This window comes from Coenobita brevimanus, chromosome 110, assembly GCF_032717465.1.
Source record: "Coenobita brevimanus isolate Jiangsu-jjx chromosome 110, ASM3271746v2, whole genome shotgun sequence".
Lineage (NCBI taxonomy): Eukaryota > Metazoa > Arthropoda > Malacostraca > Decapoda > Coenobitidae > Coenobita > Coenobita brevimanus.
This window is the reverse complement of record NC_137063.1, coordinates 12,833,424-12,857,859: the sequence shown is the minus strand read 5'-3', so window position 1 is coordinate 12,857,859 and position 24,436 is coordinate 12,833,424. Positions and strand designations below refer to the sequence as shown.

The 24,436-nt window shown below is 40.0% G+C and overlaps 1 protein-coding gene across 1 annotated transcript in view; it reads right to left on the bottom strand.

Moving 5' to 3' along the window:
* The window catches only part of LOC145417308 (SID1 transmembrane family member 1-like), an 87,354-nt gene extending 75,144 nt beyond the window's left edge, over positions 1–12,210 (bottom strand). The window contains exon 1 of the mRNA XM_080285980.1: positions 12,117–12,210. Within this exon, the coding sequence (XP_080142106.1) occupies positions 12,117–12,203 (87 nt within the window). The 5' untranslated portion in view covers positions 12,204–12,210. The remainder of the gene's footprint in view (positions 1–12,116) is intronic.
* Between the last annotated feature and the right edge of the window lie 12,226 nt (positions 12,211–24,436).

The following is a 24,436-nucleotide window of genomic DNA, read 5'->3' as shown; positions in this document are numbered from 1 at the left end:
CAACCTCTACCTTCCTCAAGATCTTTGCATCATGAACAAACAGACTTGCATAACTGTTCACTCCATCTACCATATCATTTACGTAAATCAGGAACATTACTGGTGCCAACACTGAGCCTTGAGGGACTCCACCTGTTACTTCCCTCCATCCAGACATCCTATCCTTTATTACTGTCCTCATTTGTCTGTCTCTCAAAAATTCTCTCATCCATTCCAGGAGTTTCCCCTTCAGTCCTCCTATATACTCTAGAGTCCACATTAGTCTCTTATGAGGTACCTTGTCGAAGGCCTTTTCTAAGTCTAAGAAGACACAATCCACGCAACCATCTCTCTCCTGCACCACGTCAATCGCTCTTGAGTAAAAGCTCAACAAGTTGGAAACACATGACCTTCCATTTCTGAATCCAAACTGACATTTAGCCAAACTATTCATCTCTTCTAGATATTTTATCCATCTGTCTTATAGGATTCTCTCACACAATTTTGCAACCATGCTGGTTAGGGACATTGGTCTATCATTCAGGGGTTCTTCCCTGCTTCCTCCCTTATAAATTGGTACCACATTTGCCCTCTTCCATTCTTGTGGCACTTTCCCCCTCTTCCAAAGAACACACAATTAAACTGTGAATTTTATCCGCCAGTTGTTCTCTGCATTCCTTCAGTACCCAATTACAAATTCCATCAGATTCTGGGGCTTTCCTTACATCTTCAGTTTCCAGTAATTTATACACTTCCTGTACCTCCACTTTTATATCTTTTATCACTGGTACATTTCTAATCACTCCCTCCCCTTCCACAAACTCCTTTTCATTAGTGAAAACTGATTGGAAACATTTGTTCATTATCTCAGCTTGCACTGCTGCATCTTTATAGACCTCTCCTTCTACTTTCAGTTTGGTGATTCCTTCCTTTTGTTTCAGTCTGCCATTAACAAATCTATAAAACAGTTTGGGTTCATCCTTGCATTTGTCTATTATACCTTTTTCAAAATTCCTTTCTTCTTCTCCTCTATGTATTCTTGTGTATTCATTTCTAGTTCTTTTATACTGTGTGTGTTCTTACCTAATTGTATCTTTACAGGAATGAGTCAAGCTAGTACTGTCCCGTGTCTTAAACCATATTTATTGTCCATATCCTTAAATTTGTGAATTGTTTTGGCATACACTATTTCATTCGGCAGTGCATTCCACTGATCAGTTGCTCTATTTGGGAAACTGAATTTCCTTACGTCTTTATCACCTCTGTTTTTATGCAGTTTTTTGCAGTGTCCTCTTGCTAGTGCTTCCCCATACATTAAGTAATCATTTATGTCTATTTTCTCCTTCCCTGATATGCATTTATATACCATAATCATGTCACCTCTTTTCCTTCTCTCCTCTAGTGTTGGTAGATTCAGTTTATTTAGTCTTTCTTCATAGCTTAGATCCCTTAAGCTTGGTACCCATCTTGTAGAAGCCCTTTGAACTTTTTCAATCTTGTCTGTGTTTTTTGAGATAAGAACTCCAGACTACTGATGCATACTCCAGGGTTGGTCTGATGAATGATGTTATTATCTTTCTTAACACGTCTTCATTTATGTATGTAAACACTATTCTCATATTGGCAAGCAGTATATACATGTTCCGTACCTTCTCACTGATGTGGTCAGCCGGAGATAAGCTGTTATTGACAATCACACCTAGGTCCTTCTCTCTTTCTGATGTGTGCAGGGTTTTATTTCCTAATGTATAATCCCAATCAGGTCTTTTTCCACTTTTACCAAACCTGATTACATGACACTTGTCCACATTGGATTCCATTTGCCATGTATTACTCCATTCATGAAGTTTATTTCATTCTTCTTGTAACTCTTTACAAGAGTCTGTGTTAGTAATTCTCCTTTGTATTTTTGCATCATCTGCAAACATATTTAGATAGCTTTCATTTCCAGTGTTACTGTCTATATCATTTATATACACTAAAAACATGATTGGTGCCAGCACTGAGCCCTGTGGTACTCCACTAGTCACTTCTTTCCATGATGAGTAATTTCCCCTTAGTAGCCTACTGTTCTCATTTTTCTTTTCATGAGAAAATCTTGCATCCAACAATACAGTTTGCCTGAAATTCCTCCTTGATGGTACAGTTTCCATAAAAGTCTTTGGTGTGGTACTGTGCCAAATGCTTTCTTGAAATCTAAATAGATACTGTCCACCCATCCTTCTCTTTCCTGTAATATGTCTGTTACTCTGTCATAGTAGCTCAACAGATTAGTAACACATGATTTTCCTTTTCTGAAACCAAACTGTCTTTCTGTTATCATACTGTGTTCTTCTAGGTGATTTACCCAAGCTTTTCTTATAAGCTTTTCTAATACCTTGCTTACAACACTTGTTAGTGATACTGGTCGGTAGTTAATTGGATTTTGTCTATTCCCTTTCTTGAATAAGGGAACAATGTTTGCTTTCTTCCGAATATCAGGTAGTCTGCCTTGACTCATGGATTTCTTGAAAATTAAAAATAATGGTTTACTTAACTCCTTTGCACATTCATGTAGTACCCAATATGAAATTTCATCAGGATCATTTGCTTTTCCCTTGTCTAATTTACTTAGCTCCTCCTGTATTTCTTTTTCTGATGTTTGTATATCTGGTAGTATGTGTGGGCATGCATGTTCCTCATAATCCCTCTCAAAATTTTTTTCCTCTGTAAAAACTGATTGGAAATTCTTGTTTAGTGCTTCACAAATATCCTTCTCTTGTGTACAGGTGATTCTATCGTCCGTAATGGATTGTATTTTATCTTTTACTTTGGTTTTGCTTCTGATGTAGCTGTAAAATAGCTGTGGTTGATCACTACTTTTATTTATGATATCCTCCTCAAACTGTTTTTGGGCTTCCCTCCTTATTCTTGTATAATCGTTTCTTGCCTGTTTGTAATTATTATGTTCCCTTTCACTATTGTGTCTTCTGTATCTTTTCCATAACAAATCTCTTTTTTCTTCTGATTTTTTACATTATGTATTGAACCATTTCTTTATTTTCTTTTCTGCTTCTTTGTGCTGTGGGATGTACGTCTGGATCCTATTTCATAAAATTCACAGAATTTTTCATATATAGCATTTAAATCTTGTCCTCTAATAATAATAATAATAATAATAATCTGGCCTTTTGTTTCTCAAAAGCGCCAGTTCTTCCTTTTGGGAATTCACTAGTGCTCGACACACATACATTATTTTTACAATTACAAGAATTGTGACATTTCTTGTATATAATACAAGCTACATCATATATACATGAAAGTGGCAATAATTAAACCCTATAATCATCCATCATAGTACCTCTCTCCAGGTCATAGCATTTTGAAAAAAGAAAGGCTTTCAGCTGTCTCTTAAAGGATTCAACAGTAGAGAGTTGTCTTGTGGACAATGGCAATCTGTTATATAATCTAGGGGCTCTATATGCAAAAGAACGATCAGAGAAAGATGGCTGGTGAATGGCTCCTGGCTCATCAAGACGCAAGGAATCATCTTCACTGTGCAACATCACACCCAGGCGTGCCGACGGGAGTTTTAACAGTTCAGCAAGATACTTCGGTTCCCCAAACTTAAGAACCTTGAATGTAATAAGACAGTTTAAATTCAATTCTAGCCTTTACTGGTAACCAATGCAACTCAATCAGAAACAGGGTAGTTAAGGTTCTCGGGGGGAGACCAAAGATAAGCCGTGCCGCCCTGTTCAACACAGAGTGAACTTTTGTTAGTATATTATTTGGAAGACCAACCCACAGTGAATTACAATAAACAACACGAGACAAGACCACTGCATGGACCAATGTTAAGAGGCACCATCTATTCAGGAATCTTCTCACAGAGTACAGATTTCTGATACGCAAGTTACGCCCTCTTACAACCTGATTAATATGTTCTTTGTAATTTAACTTAGAATTAAAATAAACACCCAGATTTCGAACAGAACTGACTGGATGCAGCTGTGACATGCCAATGTTCAAAGCCAGGGCATTGTCAGTGTCATCACCCCTTCTGTTTTCTCTGATGATGATGATCTCAGTTTTACCATCATTCAGCTTAAGTTTCCTCTTAGCCATCCAGATCTTAATATCAGACATTAAAGATTCAAACTTTGTCTTAGTATCGTTGATATCTGACATCTTAACATAGAGCTGGGTGTCATCAGCATAAAAATGATAGGACACATCATGAGCATCAAGTAGAGACGATAAACTACTTGTGTAGATAGTAAATAGAACTGGACCCAAAACTGATCCTTGAGGGACTCCAAATAGAAGAGGAGCAGAATCAGAGCTAGCGTAATCAACAACCACTCTCTGAGATCTGTCCGACAGATACGACTTAAGGAGCAAAAGGGCACTATCACGAACGCCATAAAAATACAGATCATCCAACAATAGTTTATGATCTACTGTATCAAAAGCTACAGACAGATCAAAAAGAACTAGGAGAGAGGACATCCCACTACACGTGTTTGCCACCAAGTCACTCTGAATCCTTGTTAGTGCAGTTTCAGTTGAATGGTATTTCCTGTATGCTGATTGAACAACAGGAACAACTCTGTTGTGTTCCAGTAGTGGTAAGAGTTGATCGAGTATGGCCCGCTCAATAATCTTGGATAAAAAGGACAGGTTAGAGACAGGACAATAATTTGTCATGTTCTCGACATCAAGGCCAGGTTTCTTAATTAGGGGCCTAAGCAAAGCACATTTCTCAGACTGCACAAAATTACTTTCTAAGAAGCACCTATTTATTATGTTGCAGATAAAGTCTGCAGCATGCTCATACACATCAAGCAGTTGTGACATGTTACACGGATCGAGTGAGCAAAATGTTTTATTAAGTTCTCTGATGTAACATTTGACTTTGTTTACATCCAGTGGATGAAACGTTGAAAGCAAATGATCCCTGGTGCACCGTGGCTGGAAGTCAACTGAGTACGCTTCACTAGGAGAACTGCTGTCTAAATCACTTCTTATGCGAGATATCTTACTTGTAAAAAATGAAGCAATATCAGAAGCCAATTGCGCATCAGATACAGAAGTTGGTTTAACAATTACATTCCTCCGACCAACCAAATTGTTCACAACTGCAGACAGTTTTTTTTTATCACCACCACATGAATCAACTTTATTTTGATAATACCTAGCCTTTTGGGCTTTTACAGTGTGAACAACTGCTCTTCTCGCAAAAACATAACGCAAACGAGTTACTTTGGTCCGCTGCAAGCGCCACTCATGTTCTGCCCTTCTACGTTGTCTACGCAAAGAATTAATGGATGGACCATACCACGGAGAATTATCACGTACAGTGATTGTCTTTAATACCTCAGGACAATAATGGTCAAAAACTGACCTCAGTTCGTTGTTGTAAATATCAACCAATTCACCAGAAGAAAGACTTGAAGAATCGATGGAGTTTAAACGTTGATCAATTTCAAAACACATCAACTGGCGGTCAACATTGTTGTAATTTCTGAACCTGATGACCTTTTTATATGAAGGAGATTTCGGGACATCAAAACTAAGAGTGATCAGAGCATGATCAGAGATGAGGGGGTCAAAGCTCCTTTTCCCAATCAGTTTCTAAGAAGTACTTCTTTAGGTCATGAGAGTTTCCCTTTTTATAGTTTAGGCTCTTTTTGTAACTTTCATTGCTGTTATCTATGTCATGTGCAATCAAGAAATTGCAATTTAGTACTGCATGGTCGCTTTTGCCGAATGGAGGGTGATATATTAAATTGTCAACATCATTTTCTTGCCTTGTAAATATGAGATCTAGCATTGAGGGCACATCAAGTCCTATTTTTCTGGTGCTTTCCCTTACATGTTGCGTTAGGAAAAACTCTTGCACAAGATCCAGGAGCTTTTGGTCCCAACAGCTTTCTTGGCTTATTATATCTACAAACAGAGTATTCCAATTTATATTTGTATTAAAATCTCCAGTTAGTATAATTCTTTTTTATTTCTCTTCCATTTTATGTAGTAATGCTCTTAAACTCTGAATTGTACTCTACGCCAGGTCCTCATATTCGTCTCTTTCCCATGTGTTTGATCTGGGTGGCATGTACAAATTGGCTACAATTACTTTCCCTTCAGATGTATTTATCTCTACTGGAATCAGTTCTACTTGTAAGGGTATATCTAGTTCTATTTCTTTGACTTTTAGATTTTTCTTACTTAATATTATAATTCCTCCTCCTTTTTTAAGTTCCCATCTCTTCTCCATATATTATATTCCTCTAAGTTTAGGATGTCATTCAATATCCTTGTTGTTAATTTTGTTTCAGTTAGGCATATTATATGTGGTTCATTTTCTCTGAAATAATCATTCATCTCTAATAATTTAGATACCATTCCATCCACATTTGAGTACATCAACTTAATCATCTTGTTTATATACTTATCATGATTTGGTTCTACAACCTTCATCCTTTTTATTCCCTCCTGTTTATGTACCACTTTCGTACCTGCAATCCAATTACTTTGTAATAAAATGTATTCTTCTCCTCCTCTGATCTTCCCTCATTTTTTGTTTTTGATACCTCCCTCTTCTCTTTCAGTAATTCCAGTTCCTCTGGAACTGGATGTGTTAGGCATCTTTTTATCCATACATTTTTGAACTCCTCTTTTTCCATAAGGTTCTTTGCATTTTTTAGTATCTCCTCCACGGTGTTTACACTCTGGAAGGTTACCTTTAGGGGTCTTGACTTGCTTTTCTTGTATTTCCCTAACCTTTTGTGTTCCTCTATGTCTTTACTACAGATTTCCTCTGATACTTCTTTCAATATACCCATTACATTTGCCATCTCCTTTTTGTCTCTTGAGATCTTGTTTTTTATTTCTTCCTCTTCTATACCAGTGATTACTATAGATTTGCTAAAATCTACTGAATCTCTGACTAACTTAGGATTGTTTTGGATTATTCTTTTCACTTCCTTTTTAATGCTTTTTTCTTCCACCCTTGTTTCCAAGTCTTTCTTTACTTTCACCATTTCAGCATAAGTGGTTTCCACATCATTTCTGTAGCTTTGCACAGCTTCATTCACCTGTGTTATCTTCTCCTCAGTATCACTGCTCTGATCTATCAGACTGTTTACTTGCCTAATTGTCTCTGTATCATTTTTTAACTCTTCCATAATACTCTCGTGGTTGACTACTGTACTTGCCATTTCACTAATTTTCCTCCTAAGTGTACCCACTTCAACTGTTAGCTCATTGATGGTTGTTTCTTTCTTGTTGACTTCCTTTTACTAATTTTTCTATTTCTTCCTTTTGCAAGTGCATCTGTTTCTTAATTTCATCAATCTCATTCTGAAAAGCCATCTCCAACCTATATACTCTTTCAACCAGTTTGTTGTGAGTCTCCATTTCAACCAGTTCTTGGTAATCATCATCCTGCTTTCTACCTTTATCCCTCTTCTTTTCCAAATTTGCTTTACTAAAGTATGTGGTCATTTTGCAGTACTAAAAGCGCATATAGTACTTACATTCCCTGAGGCAGATTGTAGACTAAACAACGATCAGCTGACTGTGCGCATTCCTGTGCTGCTTGTTTACTTTACTGTTTGACCAAGTCTTACTTAAAACTTTTTTATTTTTTTTTTTATTTTTTAATTTTTTAATTAGAACACCATTTAGTCTAACCTTGTACAGAGTTTGACTCATATAAAGATATTTATTTAGGTAATGCTGCTGGCCAAGTTGGCCAGGTATAGAGCGCGTCGACATGCGTCTGATCTCTCTCGATGCCTCGGTGTGTGTGTGTGTGTGTGTGTGTGTGTGTGTGTGTGTGTGTGTGTGTGTGTGTGTGTGTGTGTGTAGGGGAAAGCATGCAGAGAGTGAGAGGAAGGAATGGACTGACCTTGCTGGACAGTCTCTTAAGTGTCTGCCCGTTCCTCTCCTCCATCCTTCTTTCCTTCCATCCTCTTCTGTCTTTCTTTCCTTCATTCCTTCCTTGTCCTTCTGCCTGTTGGTGACTTTACACTCCCTCTTCTGTCTTTCTTTCCCTCATTCTTTCCTCTTCCTTCTGCCTATGAGTGACTCTACACTAAGTGACAAGCCAAATGGTTTCCTGTACACCAGGAAACCATTTACTACGCTGGGTGGTAACCACTTAACCAAATTTTGGTGCCCAGTGGTTTAGTGGGTAATTAGGGTGCTCCAATCAGATTGAGCTGGAGAAAGTTTATATCCAAGGGGTGGTTGGGGTTTATTGCTCATGTAATGCCACTCAAGGATGAGTGAGGCTGGTCACTCTCATCTTATATGTCAGGACCAACTTGCCTAGCACGGGGCTCCTATGCTCCTCATGGGGAAACGTATGATTGGATAATGAATGAATGAATGAATGAATGAATCAAGTTACATGCTGGTGGTTAGGCTGGAGCTAGCTCTAAGGCTAGGGTAAGGAGTGGTTGGAAGAAGTTCAGGGAACTGTTGCCTCTCTGGACACTGAGAGGGCTCTCCCTTCATGCTAAAGGGTCCTTGTAGGCAGCATGTATTTTGTAATGCTGTACAGTAGCAACACCTTGGCAGTTAAGGAAGAGGATAATCATAGGATCAAATGTACAACAGTGATAATGATTACAGTAATCATTCAATTATCTGACATAACAGAGCCAAAGGCATGTCTAGGTAATGGCTCCATCTGGATAACAGACTTCTCCCCCAGCTCCCTCCCCCCCCCCTTCTTACTCATCCTAACTTTGAAAGCCATTGTAAAATGCCACTACAGTACATTGTACAGCACTTGTTCCTGGTGTTTTGCACTACTTTATCTGGTGAAACATACCTACAAATAACAGCCAAGCACTTACTGTGGTCAAGCAGACCCATCAACCACAGACAAGCAATCACCACTGCAGGGCCATACCCTGCAGTGACATGAAAAAATATCATATTGCACAGTACTGTACATGATATGACTGGCTGCACAAGTTAAATAAAGTAGGCACACAAAACACATTGGCAAAAATGGAATAAAATCATGGTAAAATAGTATAAAATCATGGAACAGTACAGTATACTAGAATAAAATCAAGGAACAGTACAGTCAGCTAGACCAAAACCAGCTACACAAGAAAAAGGTTGTGGGCACACAAAATGTAATGGTTAAATGGAATAAAGTCATGGAACAGTACAGTAAGCTAGAATAATTTAAGGAACAGTACAGTCAGCTAGAATAAAACCAGCTTCACAAGAAAAAGGAAGTGGGTACACAAAATGTAATGGTTAAATGGAATAAAATCTTGATAAAACAGACTTAAATCATGGAACGGTACAGTAGGCTAGAATAAAATCAAGGAAAAGTACAGCCATCTAGAATAAAATGATGGTAACACTCACAATTCCTCGCAGGCCATCATGTGGAATAACCCACTAGCTCCTTGACTCTGGCTGTTGTACTGTGGCTGGCGAAGCTGTTGCACTGCACAGTACAGTAAATCCCATGTACTCAAGTGACAAGGCCTGAAGCAGGCAGATCACCACAAAAGCAACTACATGAACTGCCATAACAACTTTCATGGAGGACATGTTTACTCAGTGGCTGTCATGTAGAAATGAAAATGACTGAGGGGGCCTCCACTGGACGGTGGGTGAACTATAGGGCCGGGCAGCACACTGCCACTGGGCTATTCTCACCCGACTGGGGAAGAAATGTTCGCGCTGTCAAAATTTCACCCCGGAGGTGAGAATTTTGCCTATATATTTTGAAAAAATGTACGATTAACGGTTTAATACAGCCAGAACACAGCGTTCGGATAATGGACTATGTGGATAGTGGATGTCCGGATAATCGGGTGATTACTATAGATGGGCGTGGAATGCATCCTTGAATAACAGGCTGGAGGAGGGGTTAGAAGCACAAATGAGGTAATAAGAGGTAAGACAGGACGTGAATGTATTAGTGTTGTGATGAAAAGGTGTAGACTGTGATGATTTGGCCATATTGGAGACACTTGGGTGAAGAGGGTAGGGCTGTGAGAGGCAACCCAAAAAAGATCAGGGACAAGGTCACAGAATGTGGCTTCAGGGATAAAGGACTGATTGAGGAGGCTGCTCGAGATGCGGCTGCATGAAGAGCCATTAGATGACCAAGGCCGATGCATGAAAGCACTGTGAAGCTTTTATAAGTGAAATAAATCCTTTCTAACCAAGATGTCAAGGTCTCACTCAGTTCAAGATGGTTCATTTGCAGTTGCACTCTTTTAGACATATGTTGTCTGACATGCAATTATGTTTATAGTTATACAATTGACAACATCCTCAGAAATATCTTCTCTGCCACATTTCCAATACAGTATTACCTGTATCAGTAGTGTATGACAAAGATCCCACCTCATATGTACTACAGAGTGTGCCATCTGTAGGATCATCACAGCACTGTCGTCAGTTACTTCATCATACAAAATTCAGTTAATTCATTCATACTGAGACTGGATGATGCTTAGGAGTTAAATGCACCAAAGTACAGTCCATTTGCTTAATACGTGAGTTTCTTTGATGCAAAATGCCGACGGCACAATGGGGGGATGAAAAAATTAATAATCAGCAGTGCGTAAGTTAGTTTTGAAAACGCCAAATCTGGTGTTGTGCTGCAGTGCATGATCTACCCATGTAGAGCGAGTGAGGAAGTGGTGCAGGTCATGACGTTAGCATTTATGTTTCAGGTCTACTGATCCAAACCATAAGCAAATATCCTTGCAGCCTACGAGTTTAAAGACCAAGTGACAATGAACAAAAACTATAAAATGAGAGCTCAAAAGGTTCTGGATGCCATAGAAAACAGCCTCCGTTACTACCGAGGCAGGCATGCCGCAGCAGTGAACCCAAGGCATCAGACTCTTGCACCTTTACTCCACCACAAGAAGAAGATCCAGTGCCCTCAACATCAGTCAAGGATGATGACAATGGGGCATCTGTTGTGTCTGCCTTGGACTTAGAGGGGTTCATGACTGCTTTGGAGTGTGGTGGTGTGATGGAGTCGGGCGGTGTGGAGGGTGCTGGGGCTGGGGTACCGTAACTGCCTCACCCTGCCTCAGAACTCCATTTCTTCAAGTCAACTAGGCATTTCCTGCATAGATCTTAAGGTAAGGGGGCATTATGTGGGTTATACTTACTGTGTATGTGTGTTTAATATTCCATAATGCAAAGGCTAAATGACAGACTAGGGGCCAAAGGGGTGACTTTTGAGGCAGCCACCCCACCAATTAGAATTTTCCCCATATGGTATGTTATTCACTCTTACCTTAAATGTCGGGACCAACTGCCTAGCCCCGGCCTCCTACGCTTCTCATGGGGCAATGTAAGATTGGATGATGGATGGATGGATGGATGGTATGTTATTTGTAAAGTGCGAAATTTCTAGAAAGCGAGGTCTTCTACTGCCCAATTTCTTGTGTATTAAGTGAACAGATTGTATATAAAATATTCTGTTTTGGTCAGTGCTAGATGATGTTACAGTAACATACAGTAAATCCAGAATGAACACGGACTACTTGTTAAAACTGTTCAGCATTAAGTTAACCAAAGTTTGGAACATCAGATCACATTTTAACATGTATTCAACTTGAGTTACTCCTTTTGGCCTGTAAACTCTACCTAAAGATATTTTGGCAAACACAACAACACATACATATGATATAGAATCAACCACTCATGATCCACAAACACTGCCAAAACATTCAGGCATTTTTAACAAATGTAATTAGAATACTAGAAACCTAGGTAATTATACTAAAAATATAGCAAATAAAACTTCAAGCTCATCATTTGATTACTAGTGTGGCAGGCTTGGAAGGTAGCTGTTCCAAAGAACTTGAGATGAATTAAGAAATGCTAAAAAGACATTAGTGGGGCTAAATGAGCATTATTATTATTATTATTTTTCTTTTCACCAGCAGTATGCCAAAGTTTCTCTGCATTACGAAATCTCACCTTCAGTAAGGGTTGAATGCATATGACTGAGGGATCTCCATAATTGTGAATGAGTTCAAAAACAAATTACAGTACTGTATATGGTAAAATCTGAAAAACAGCATATTATGTTACTGTACAGCTTAAATATAAATAGTTGGTGAAGAAATATGATATTAGTAACACACCTCTGAATCGGAGTTATGTGCGAAGTATGCAAGGAGGGCAGGGATCCATATTACCAGGGACACTAGCAGATACAACCATGCCAACATTGTGCCTTTTTCTCGGTGAACTATTCTCTGCAACAAAACAGATTATATAACAAAATGGGTTTCAGCACACCTGCATACCTCAGTTTTTCCCCTGTATGCAGGTAGTGGTGGTACCAATGGGGTGGTCAGCTTCTGCTGTCCTTATAACTGAATCAAACTATAGTACTATGAGACTGGGGAGTATGAACACAGATTAGTTACAAGCCAGGGCAGAACTTCATTCTGTAGGGATCTGAGAAAGTGACACCTTTTAACCCCTAAACCGCGGGCTTGTTTTGCTCTGACTTGCGTGTCCCGCGGGGATATTCGCGCTCCGACAGACTCTCTAAAAATATTTGCCAAAAATCAGTTATTAGTCCTAGAATATTAAAATTACATATGCATATGGCACATACCTTCAGCTTTCTCCTGGGATGTTTGTTGAGCCTTCGTTGAGTACCGTAGGACTTGTGGAGACCTCTGAAGTTGGGTAACGAAGTCTCCACTTTACACTTCCCGACAATCCATAATATGATTACCACAACCTGATATTATCACTAGAAACACTATTCCATGATTTTCCAATAGTTTGGAATCCATACTCCATACAAAAAAAAACACTGAAAGCAATGAAAATTGCGAGAGCGTATGACCTTCCCACTTGCGCTCGTTCGCCGCTGGTGTTCTGTCATTTATTATTCATAAAAACACTTACACCTTATATTCCTATTACTATATAACACTTATATATATCATCAGTCTTTATCAATAAGTTTCTTTCAGTAATAGTAGTTTATTGTCCCTGTAGGCAATCAATTTCTTTTTCAGTAAAATACGTAGAGAGCCACGGTTTCACTATCACTGTCATAACTTCAAGTATTTGTACTCATATTCTTATATTACTAATTATTTACATTTCTATTTACATTTTCTATTGTATTTTCAATATTTACACTTCTATTTTACTTACACTATGTAATGCACTGTCACTTGCAGTAACTTATAAAACAATATTACATTGTTCCATCATATTTTCATCCATTGCTTTCACTTGCTATTTACACATTATTTACATTTTCCACTTGCACTTTTAGAACTGCTTCAGGCTGTGGTAATCAAAGAAGCAGGTAACGCAGAGGGGAACCTGGCACTCAGCGCACTGCCAAGAGGTGCGTTTGTGCTCAGGTGTTCGTCGGGTGGTAAGTGCACACATCTGGCACCTGCGGATCGCAGCCTTCCTCTTGGTTGTGGCAGGCATTTGCACCAGTCTGTGCCGATTCATGTACGCCCTCTGTTCAAGTCTGTCGGGAAGTCTTACTGCATGCCGCCTTGGACCTGCTGCTGTCACCCTACCATATCTTTCAAGCAGCTGCTGAACACAAGTCCTGGTGAACAACCCCAGGGAGAAGGACTTGGGTGGCTTTACCTTCATTTTGTACAGGATGAAGGCATTCAGCATCGTAATGTCTATGAGATCCAGAAAAACTTTCCTGTACCACCAAGTGTTCTTCCTGAGGCAGTCGATGTCTCCAATCATCATGTTGGACTTGTCCACCAGCCGCATGTTGATATTATAGTCTATGACAGCGTCAAGTTTCCTCACAGGTTCGCCTGTCATACGGTCGATCTTCCCACTGTCTTTCATTTCCCCCTTGTGTACGGTGGTGAGCATGTGCACGACCCTCTTGTCATGCCACCGTATTGCCAGCATTTTCTCAGACTTGCGTAGGTGCACGTTTCCTCACTGCGAGTTTCCTGCCTCTGGGAATTTGGGGAAGTGGGCACGATTACTCTTGACAGTGCCACAGGAGCTGATGCTGTGCTCTGAAAGATATTTAGCAAGTTTCGGTGCTGTATAATAATTGTCTGTATACAGCACATGATTCCCACCAAAATACCTTTCAAGCAGAACTTTCACTACACAGTGTGAGAAGCCAAGGGGGTGTGTTTTGTTCAGATCGACAGTGCTGGCTGAATAGATGACGAAGTCAAGGATGTACTCCGTCTTACAGTCGCACAGTACAAAGAACTTGATTCCAAAGTGATGGCGTTTGCTTGGAATGTACTGTACAAACCTAAGACATCCTCTGAACAAAACCAAGGATTCATCTATGACAACTTTCTGAAAGGGGTGGAAGGATGACATAAACTCATCTTTCATTCTGCTCAGAATCTCCTGGATCTTCCAGAGTGGGTCGGTTTGGGAAGGTACATCATTGTTGGTGAAGTCCAGGTTTCCCATGATGTTCCGGAAGCTATCTCTGGCCATGTACTCATTGAAGGTGGGTGAGGGTAGTCAGGGGTCCATGGACCAGTATTCTTCCAACTCATGCTTCTTTGAGTGTGGCATGAGAAGCATGAGGGCGAAGAACACATACAGCTCCTGCACTCCCAGCACGGTCCACTGTTGCATCTTCGCTGCACTTGCACCACTTGCAGGACGTTGTGATTCGTACCTGTTTGTCTCATCACGTATGTGCTGCATGACTTCGTCATCGAGGAAAGCCAAAAGGAAGTCCACACACCCAGCATCCTCGTCAAGAGTGAAGGCAGGCTGTATCCCTGAGGAACTCTCGTCAAAATTTAGATTGTCAGGGACGAAATCGGAACCTTCCGTCCACGTGAAGGCGTCCAGGATTCCCTGTCGTGGCGGTGTAGGGTGGGTGAGGGTGGAGGGTGGCTGTGAGGCAGACTGGGCTGTTTCAAGGTCACTCGGACTGACCCTAGGTTGCCGAGTAGCACTAGCAGCCCTTACTCTACTTGCTACTCTACTTTTACGTGTCAGGGATTTACCTCTTCCCCTACGGCCTGCTTTCCCTGTTGGTGCTGGTGGCGACTCCGATGACGAAGACTCAGGAGAATGTTCCGCTGAAGATGAGGAAGAAATTAGTGAAGTAGGGCTGGGGGAGCGGGGAGGTGATTCACCTCGGGACTCATGGCGGGCTGGGTCACGGAGGGCCATTGTTTCAGGGCTGACCCGCCGCCTTTTCACTCCCTTCCCAAATTCCTTCCCTTGCTGCACTAAGGGCTCCTTTCCTTTGGAGCTAGGGATAACTTGGGACACTGAAGCACTCGTACTAGGAGTTTCTGTCACGATTTCCTCCCCCGGCTTATCACACGATTCTCCCGAAAGATCAAAGTCACTATCCATCATTATCATTGACAATTCAGCAAGTTCATGTTCCACTGCAGGGTCACTTAGTCCTTTACTGCTTCCCCCACAAGTTTTTCTAGGGGTTGAGGTCACAGGGCCCTTTGCAATGGGCGCAGAAGCGGCGGAAATGGCGGGGCGCGAGTGCGACATGGTTTGACCTCAGTGGATGACAAGGAACTGAATGACGTGACGTATATGGGCAGGCAAGGGTTAACAACGGCAACAGGGTGACAGCTGCTAACTTACATGCTAAGAAATGACTGGTAGGAAATCTCGACAATACATAAAAAAATAGGTAGTTCCAGGTGAATGTAAATATCACTTAGGCTTCTCCCTTCCTTTCTTATGTATATTTTTATTACGAGAATAGATTATACGGCATATTTCAAAGGGGAAATTACCGTGGTAAATTAGCAAATGAGTGCACGTGAGGTGTTGTCAGGTGATAATTAGCCAATTCCAGGTGTATAGCACTATCACTTAACTTTTTTCTTTTTGGTATATATTATTTTGTATAAAAATAGGGCATAGGGCTTATTCAATGGATGAAATCAGTGGAAAATTCTGGGGAAGCTTTGCTTTAGCGCAGTGCAGCCAGGCAGGCAAGAAGAGAGGGTAATGGAGGTGAGGTGGGGAGGGGAGAGAGGGTAATGGAGGGGAGGTAGGGAGGTGAGTCAAGAACTGGGAAAAATGGCTAAATTGTCAAAAATGGATGGGAGTACAGATGAGAGAAGGAGTGCTGACTATTGTAGGACATTAGCAGTACAAGCTAAAAAAATGATTGGTAGAAAATCTTGACAATACATAAAAAAAACAGATAGTTCCAGTTGAATGTAAATATCACTTAGGCTCCCTTCGTTTCATATATATATTTTTATTACGAGAATAGATTATACGGCATATTTCAAAGGGGAAATTACCGTTGTAAATTAGCGAACGAGTGCACGTGAGGTGTTGTCAGGTGATAATTAGCCAATTCCGGGTGTATAGCACTATCACTTACCTTATTTCTTTTTGGTATATATTATTTTGTATAAGAATAGGGCATAGGGCTTAATTCAATGGATGAAACCAGTGGAAAATTTTGGGGACGATTTGCTCAGCGCAGCGCGGCTGGGCACAGCGAGAGGAGAGGGGTAATGGAGGGGAGGTAGGGAGGGGAGTCAGGAACGGAGAAAAATAGCTAAATTGTCAACAAAGGATGGGAGTACAGATAAGATTTGGAGTGCTGACTAATGTTGGACATTGGCAGTACTGATAGAAGATACAAGCCACCACTTGTAAGCCCGGGAGAATTCAAAATAACACGGAATCACAAAAGTGACGCCCCGCGGTATGATCCATTGTGCCCGAGCGTCACGAAAGTGATGCCCTGCGGTTAAGGGGTTAAAGCATATCCTCCTGACATTTCCTCTGTCTGACTGCCAGCCATCAAGCTTGGAAGGCTGTGTACATTTTCTACTCCCTCCTGTGTAATATGACACTGTGAGTGTTGGTCCACAGAGGGTGTTGTGAAGTGAAACAGTGCTCGAAAGGATGTGCAGGTCATGTTCCTCAAAACTTGCATGCATGCACGCATACATGCACACACACACACACACACACACACACACACACACACACACACACCGCTCGCTGGTGCAGTGGTAACGTTCTCGCTTGCCAACTGGTGGATGGGAGTTCGCGCCTCGCTCAGGTTGCGAAAAGTTTCACTGACGAAGTGGGTGGTTACTGTCCCCCTGGAGCAAGGGGACGGGTGTGTGCGTGTGTGAAGGTCACAGCCTTACCCTTAGATCGGACTATATGAGCTCTCAGCTCCCTTCCGGGAGGGTAAAAGCTGACGATCACAACCATCAAAGTGATCCTGACCGACCCGGTGAACACACACACAAGAGGAACTGGAATTACTGAAAGAGAAGAGGGAGGAAGCAAAAACAAAAAATGAGGGAAGATCAGAGGAGAAGAATACACTTTTTTACAAAGTAATTGGATTGCAGGTACGAAAGTGGTAAATAAACAGGAGGGAATAAAAAGGAGGAAGGTAGTAGAACCAAGTCATGACAAGTATATAAACAAGATGATTAAATTGATGTACCGTAATCAAATGTGGATGGAATGGCATCTAAATTATTAGAGATGAATGATTATGTCAGAGAAAATGAACCACGTATAATATGCCTAACTGAAACAAAATTAACACCAAGGATATCCAATGACATTCTAACCTTAGAGAAATAAAATATATGGAGAAGAGATAGGAACTTAAAAAAAGCAGGAGGAATTATAATATTAACTAAGAAAAATCTAAAAGTCAAAGAAATAGAACTAGATATACCCTCACAAGTAGAACTGATTGCAGTAGAGATCAATACATCTGAAGGGAAAGTAATTATAGCCAATTTGTACATGCCACCCATATCAAACACATGGGAAAGAGACAAATATGAGGACCTGGCAGAGAATACAATTCAGAGTTTAAGAGCATTAGTACATAAAATGGAAGAGAAACTGGAAAGAATTATACTAACTGGAGATTTTAATACAAATATAAATTGGAATATTCTTGATATAATAAGCCAAGAAAGCTGCTGGGACCAAAGCTCCTGGATCTCGTGCAAGAGTTTTTCCTAACGCAACATGTAAGGGAAAGCACCAGAAAATGAGGACTCGATGTACTCTCAATGCTAGATCTCATATTTACTAGGCAAGAAAACGATATTGACAATTTAATATATCACCCTCCATTCGGCAAAAGCGACCATGTAGTACTAAATTGCAACTTCAGGATAGCATATGACATAGTTAACTGCAATGAAAGTTACAAAAAGGGCCTAAACTATAAAATGGGAAACTATCATGACCTAAAGAAGTACTTCTTAGAAACTGATTGGGAAAAAGAGCTTAGAGGACAAGAGTTAAATGCTATATATAAAAAAAATTTATGAAATTTATGAAATAGGAGTCCAGAAGTACATACCACAGCACAAAGATGGAGAAAAGAAAATAAAGAAATGGTTCAATACAGAATGTAAAAAATCAAAAGAAAAAAGAGATTTGTTGTGGAATAGATACAGAAGACACAATGGTGAAAGGGCATATAATAATTACAAACAGGCAAGAAACAATTATACAAGAATAAGGAGGGAAGCCCAAAAACAGTTTGAGGAGGATATCATAAATAAAAGTAGTGATCAACCGAAGCTATTTTACGGCTACATCAGAAGCAAAACCAAAGTAAAAGATAAAATACAATCCATTATGGACAAGGGAATCACCTATACACAAGAGAAGGATGTTCATGAAGCACTAAACAAGAATTTCCAATCAGTTTTTACAGAGGAAAAAAATTTTGAGGGCATTATGTGGAACAAGCATGCCCCAACATACTACCAGATACACAAACATCAGAAAAAGTAATACAGGAGGAGCTAAGTAAATTAGAGAAAGGAAAAGCAAATGGTCCTGATGAAATTTCATGTTGGGTGCTACGTGAATGTGCAAAGGAGTTAAGGAAACCATTATTTTTAATTTTCAAGAAATCCTTGAGTCACTAAGTAAATTAGAGAAAGGAAAAGCAAATGGTCCTGATGAAATTTCATGTTGGGTGCTACGTGAATGTGCAAAGGAGTTAAGTAAACCATTATTTTTAATTTTCAAGAAATCCTTGAGTCAAGGTAAACTATGTGATTGGAAGAAAGCAAACATTGTCCCCTTATTCAAGAAAGGGAATAGACAAAATCCACTCAACTACCGACCAGTATCACTAACCAGTGTAGTAAGCAAGGTATTAGAAAAGCTTATAAGAAAAGCTTGGGTAAATCATCTAGAAGAACACAATATGATAACAGAAAGACAGTTTGGTTTCAGAAAAGGAAAATCATGTGTTACTAATCTGTTGAGCTACTATGACAGAGTAACAGACACATTACAGGAAAGAGAAGGATGGGTGGACAGTACAGTAGAAGTCCGATTTTTCGGCATCTACGGGACCAGGCAAGTGCCGAAAAATCAAAATTGCTGAATTATCAAAAACCCTACCCACTCAGTACCTTATATGTTTCGGTGAACACTATCATCACTACTCATATCATTACCAATGAGTTTGGAGAGAGTACTGTATACTGTTTGATATTGTACAATACTGTAATGAATACAGTACTATACATGAATATGAAAAATAAAGAAATTAGTGAACATACTGTATATAAATGTAATGATACAGTAGGCCTACAAGTTCACATGCACTTACCTAAACTTATAGAAGGTTTCTTATTTACATATGTACAATAGAAGGGGTTGATTGGAGTCTGCTACTGCTGGAAGAAGTCCCCAGCAGTAGAGGGGACGAAAAAAATTGGAAACTCTGCCGAACGATCAGAGATTTTCGTAAATGGGACTATTTCTCAAAACTGCCGAAATGTCAGATTTGCCAGGGAATTGGATGCCGAAGAATTGGACTTGTACTGTATCTATTTAGATTTCAAGAAAGCATTTGACACAGTACTACACCAAAGACTTTTATGGAAACTGTACCATCAAGGAGGAATTCGAGGCAAACTGTATTGTTGGATGCAAGATTTTCTCATAAAAAGAGAAATGAGAACAGTACTAAGGGGAAATTACTCATCATGGAAAGAAGTGACTAGTGGAGTACCACAGGGCTCAGTCCTGGCACCAATCATGTTTTTAGTGTATATAAATGATATAGACAGTAACACTGGAAATAAAAGCTATCTAAATATGTTTGCAGATGATGCAAAAATATAAAGGAGAATTACTAACACATACTCTTGTAAACAGCTACAAGAAGAATGAAATAAACTTCATGAATGGAGTAATACATGGCAAATGGAATTCAATGTGGACAAGTGTCATGTAATCAAGTTTGATAAAAGTGGAAAAAGACTTGACTGGGATTATACATTAGGAAATAAAACCTTACACACATCAGAAAGAGAGAAGGACCTAGGTGTGATTATCAATAACAGCTTATCTCCGGCTGACCACATCAGTGAGAAGGTACGGAACATGTATACACTGCTTGCAAATATGAGAATAGCATTCCCATACATAAATGAAGACATACTAAGAAAGATAATTACATTATTCATCAGACCAACCCTGGAGTATGCATCAATAATCTGAAGTTCTCATCTCAAAAAATACATAGACAAGATTTAAAAAGTTCAAAGGGCTGCTACAAGATGGGTACCAAGCTTAAGGGATCTAAGCTACAAAGAAAGACTAAATAAACTGAATCTACCAACACTAGAGGAGAGAAGGAAAAGAGGTGATATGATTATGCTATATAAATGCATATCAGGGAAGGAGAAAATAGACATAAATGATTACTTAACATATGGGGAAGCATCAGCAAGAGGACACTGCAAAAAAAACTGCATAAGAAGAGAGGTGATAAAAACATAAGGAAATTCAGTTTCCTAAATAGAAAAATTGATCAGTGGAATGCACTACGAAATGAAATAGTGTGTGCCAAAACAATTCACAAATTTAAGGATACGTACGATAAATATGGTTTAAGACATGGGACAGTACGAGCTTGACTCATTCCTGTAAAGATACAATTAGGTAAGAACAATTAGGTAAGAACACACGAGAGACGCCGTGCAGGCAGGACGTATGACACATCGCTCGGAGCCTGGCCAACCTGGCCAACAACTGGCCATACCTAAATAGTATCTTCATATGAATCAAGCTCTGTATCAGGTTAAAGTAACTGGTGTCCTAATATAAAATAGGAAGTTTTACATAAAAGTGTTGTTCAAATAGCACAATAAAACAATGTAGTGCAGAAATGCAACCAGCAAGCCCTTAAGCTGATTGTGTTTAGTCTGCACACCAGGAATATAAGTATAATCTTTGCTTCTAGTACCACAAGATGTCCACCTACTTTTTATCTATCTATCTATCTACTGCCAGACGTCTTAATCCCATATGGGGTGGCCACAAATAAATCACCTCCACGTTGCCCTGTCCCACGTCATTTCACTGCCCTGCTCCCAACTCACACACTCCTCTCTCATATACCTCTCCACTCCATCCCTCCATCTCATCCTTGGCCTCCACCTCACTCACATACACTCTCCTCGTCAGTCTCTCACTCTCCATCCTCTCCACATGGTCACACCATCTCAATGTATTTCTCCTAAGGCTACCTATCACATCCACATCCACACCACAAAGCTCCTTCACATCGTCATTTGTCAGTCTGTCTCTCCATGTGACTCCACAGGCTCCTCTCAAATAACTCATTTCTACTGCTCCCACTCTTGACTTATGTCCCTCCAACAAGGTCCAACCTTCACTTCCATACGTTAAAGCTGGTATCACAATACTGTCACGTGGTAACTTTTTCACTTCCATGCTCACTTCCCTGTTTATTATCACTGCTTTCAGGGAACCAGCAACTTTTTTCCTTGTTGTACCCTTTCAAGCACTTCACCCTCCAAACTTCCATCCTTACTCATCACACTACCCAAGTACAGTACTTAAACATACATTTTCCATATCCTCCTCATCCAACCTCCCTATACATTCACTGACTTCACTTCTCTTGAAGACCATAACTTTTACTCTTCCCTACATTCATCTTTAGATTCTGTTTCTTACACACTCTCCCAAATTCATCCACTAAGCCTTGCAGCTCCCCTTGTCCTTCACTTAACAACAGTAGAGGGAGTGTCCAAACCCTGCCCTCTCTCATAAGGGCCACTCCAATATCCACTGCCCTACTTTGCATCTCTTTTATAACCCCATCCATGTACAGATTGAATAACCATGGAGACATGACACATCCCTGTTTCAACCCAACCTTCAAACAGAAAAATTCACTTAGTTCACTATCCACATGCACTGCAGTCTTAGCTCCTACTTTAATAAAGCAAATTTGGAAGAAGCTAAGAACAACAATAAAGGTTGAAAGTAGGATGATGATTTCTACCAGGAACTGGTTGAAATGGAGGCGTACAATAAGCTGTAAGGACAGGTACACAGATTGGAGAAGGCATTTCAGAGTGAAATGGATGAAATTAAGAAGCAATTGAACATGCTGAAGAAGGAAAATGAAAAATTAGTAAAGGAAGTCAACAAGAAAGACACAACAATACATAAGCTGACAGTTGAGGTGGGTTCACTTAGAGGAAAGATTAGTGAAAAGGCAAGTACAGTTGTCAGCCACGAGAGTATCATGGAAGAGTTCAGAAATGATACAATTAGGCAGGGAAGCAATCTGATATATCAGAGCAGTGATACTGAGGAGAAGATAACCCAGGTGAATGAAGTGATGCAAAGCTACAAAAATGATGTGGAAACTACATATGCTGAAATGGTGAAAGTAAAGAAAGACTTAGAAACATGAGTTGAAGAAAAAAGCATTAAAAAGGAAGTGAAAAGAATAATCCAAAACAATCCCTAACTGGTCAAAGATTCAGCAGATATCAAAAAATCTATAGTAATCTCTGGTACAGAGGAGGAAGAAATAAAAAACAAGATCTCAAGAGATATAAAGAAGATGGTAAATGTAATGAGAATATTGAAGGAAGTATCAGAGGAAATCTGTAATAAAGACAATGAGGAACACAATAAGCTAGGGAAATATGAGAGAAATAAGACAAGGCCTCTGAAAGTAACCTTCCAGAATGTAAACACTGTGGAGGAGATACTAAAAAAAAAAGCAAAGAAACTTATGGATAAAGAGGAATTCAAAAATGTATGGATAAAAAGATGCCTAACTCAAGAGGAACTGGAATTACTAAAAGAGAAGAGGGAGGAAGCAAAAACAAAGAATGAGGGAAGATCAGACGAGGAGAAGAATACATTTTTTTACAAAGTAATTGGATTGCAGGTACGAAAGTAGTACATAAGCAGGAGAGAATAAAATGGAGGAAGGTAGTAGACCAAAGTCATGACAAATATGTAAACATGATGATTAAGCTGATGTACTCAAATGTAGATGGAATGGTATTTAAATTATTAGAGATGAAGGATTATATCAAAGAAAATGAACCACATATTATTTGCCTAACTGAAACAAAATTAATACCAAGGATATCAAATGACATCCTATACCTAGAGGAATACAGTATATGGTGAAGAGATAGGAACTTAAACACAGGAGGAGGAATTATAATACTGACAAAGAAAAACCTAAAAGTCAAAGAAATAGAACAAGATACACCCTCACAAGTAGAAGTGATTGCAGCAGAGATTAATGCATCTGAAGGGAAAGTCTACCTATCTATCTATCTATAGCCCAACTCCCTAATCCTGCAAAGGGTGGCCATAGACAAAACATCTCCAAGTCGCTCTGTCACCCACCATTTGACTGCCCCCCCCCAACTCACTCCCCCTTCCCTCATATACCGGCATCTTCTGGAAGCAGTTGACAAGATACACATACCTGACGAAGGGACAGAGGCAGGCAGTTGGCACGAATAAAAAGCGGCTGAGCGTCATACTCACTTGCAACGCTTCTGGCTCACACAAGATGAAGCCACTAATTATCCACAAATTCCATAAACCTCGGCCCTACAGACACTGCAACATGAAAAAACTCAATGTTTACTGGGAGGTCACACACCACGAGACTACATGGTCTAGAGCCTGCTGCACGAGTGGGTCAACCGGTATTTCATCCCCAACGCACAGAAGCACTGCAGGAAAATGAATCTGGCATTTAAGGTTGTCCTTTTTATGGATAAAACAAGAGCACATGCCAAATATCTTGTTGACCGTCACTCTGATGTCCATGTTGTATTCTTACCACCCAACACAACTTCAAAACTCCAACCCCTAGACCAAGAGATCATCGCCAACCTTAAGAACATGTTCTACTGTAAGGTGCATGAGAGACTCAGGAAAGAGACAAGTGACAACACAATTCTGCATGAGATTCAGGAACAAGAGAAAGATTCTGACGGCGGCAACGACCCACACCGCACACCCGCAGCCGCGCCAGAGCCTCAAGACCTTCCCAGCAGTCCACAGGCTACACCAGCAGCAATGTCTCCCAGGCTGGAGCAGCCACAAACTAGTCCAAAGGAGTCCAGACCGGGCCCGTCCTCAAGGCCAGACCAGTCTC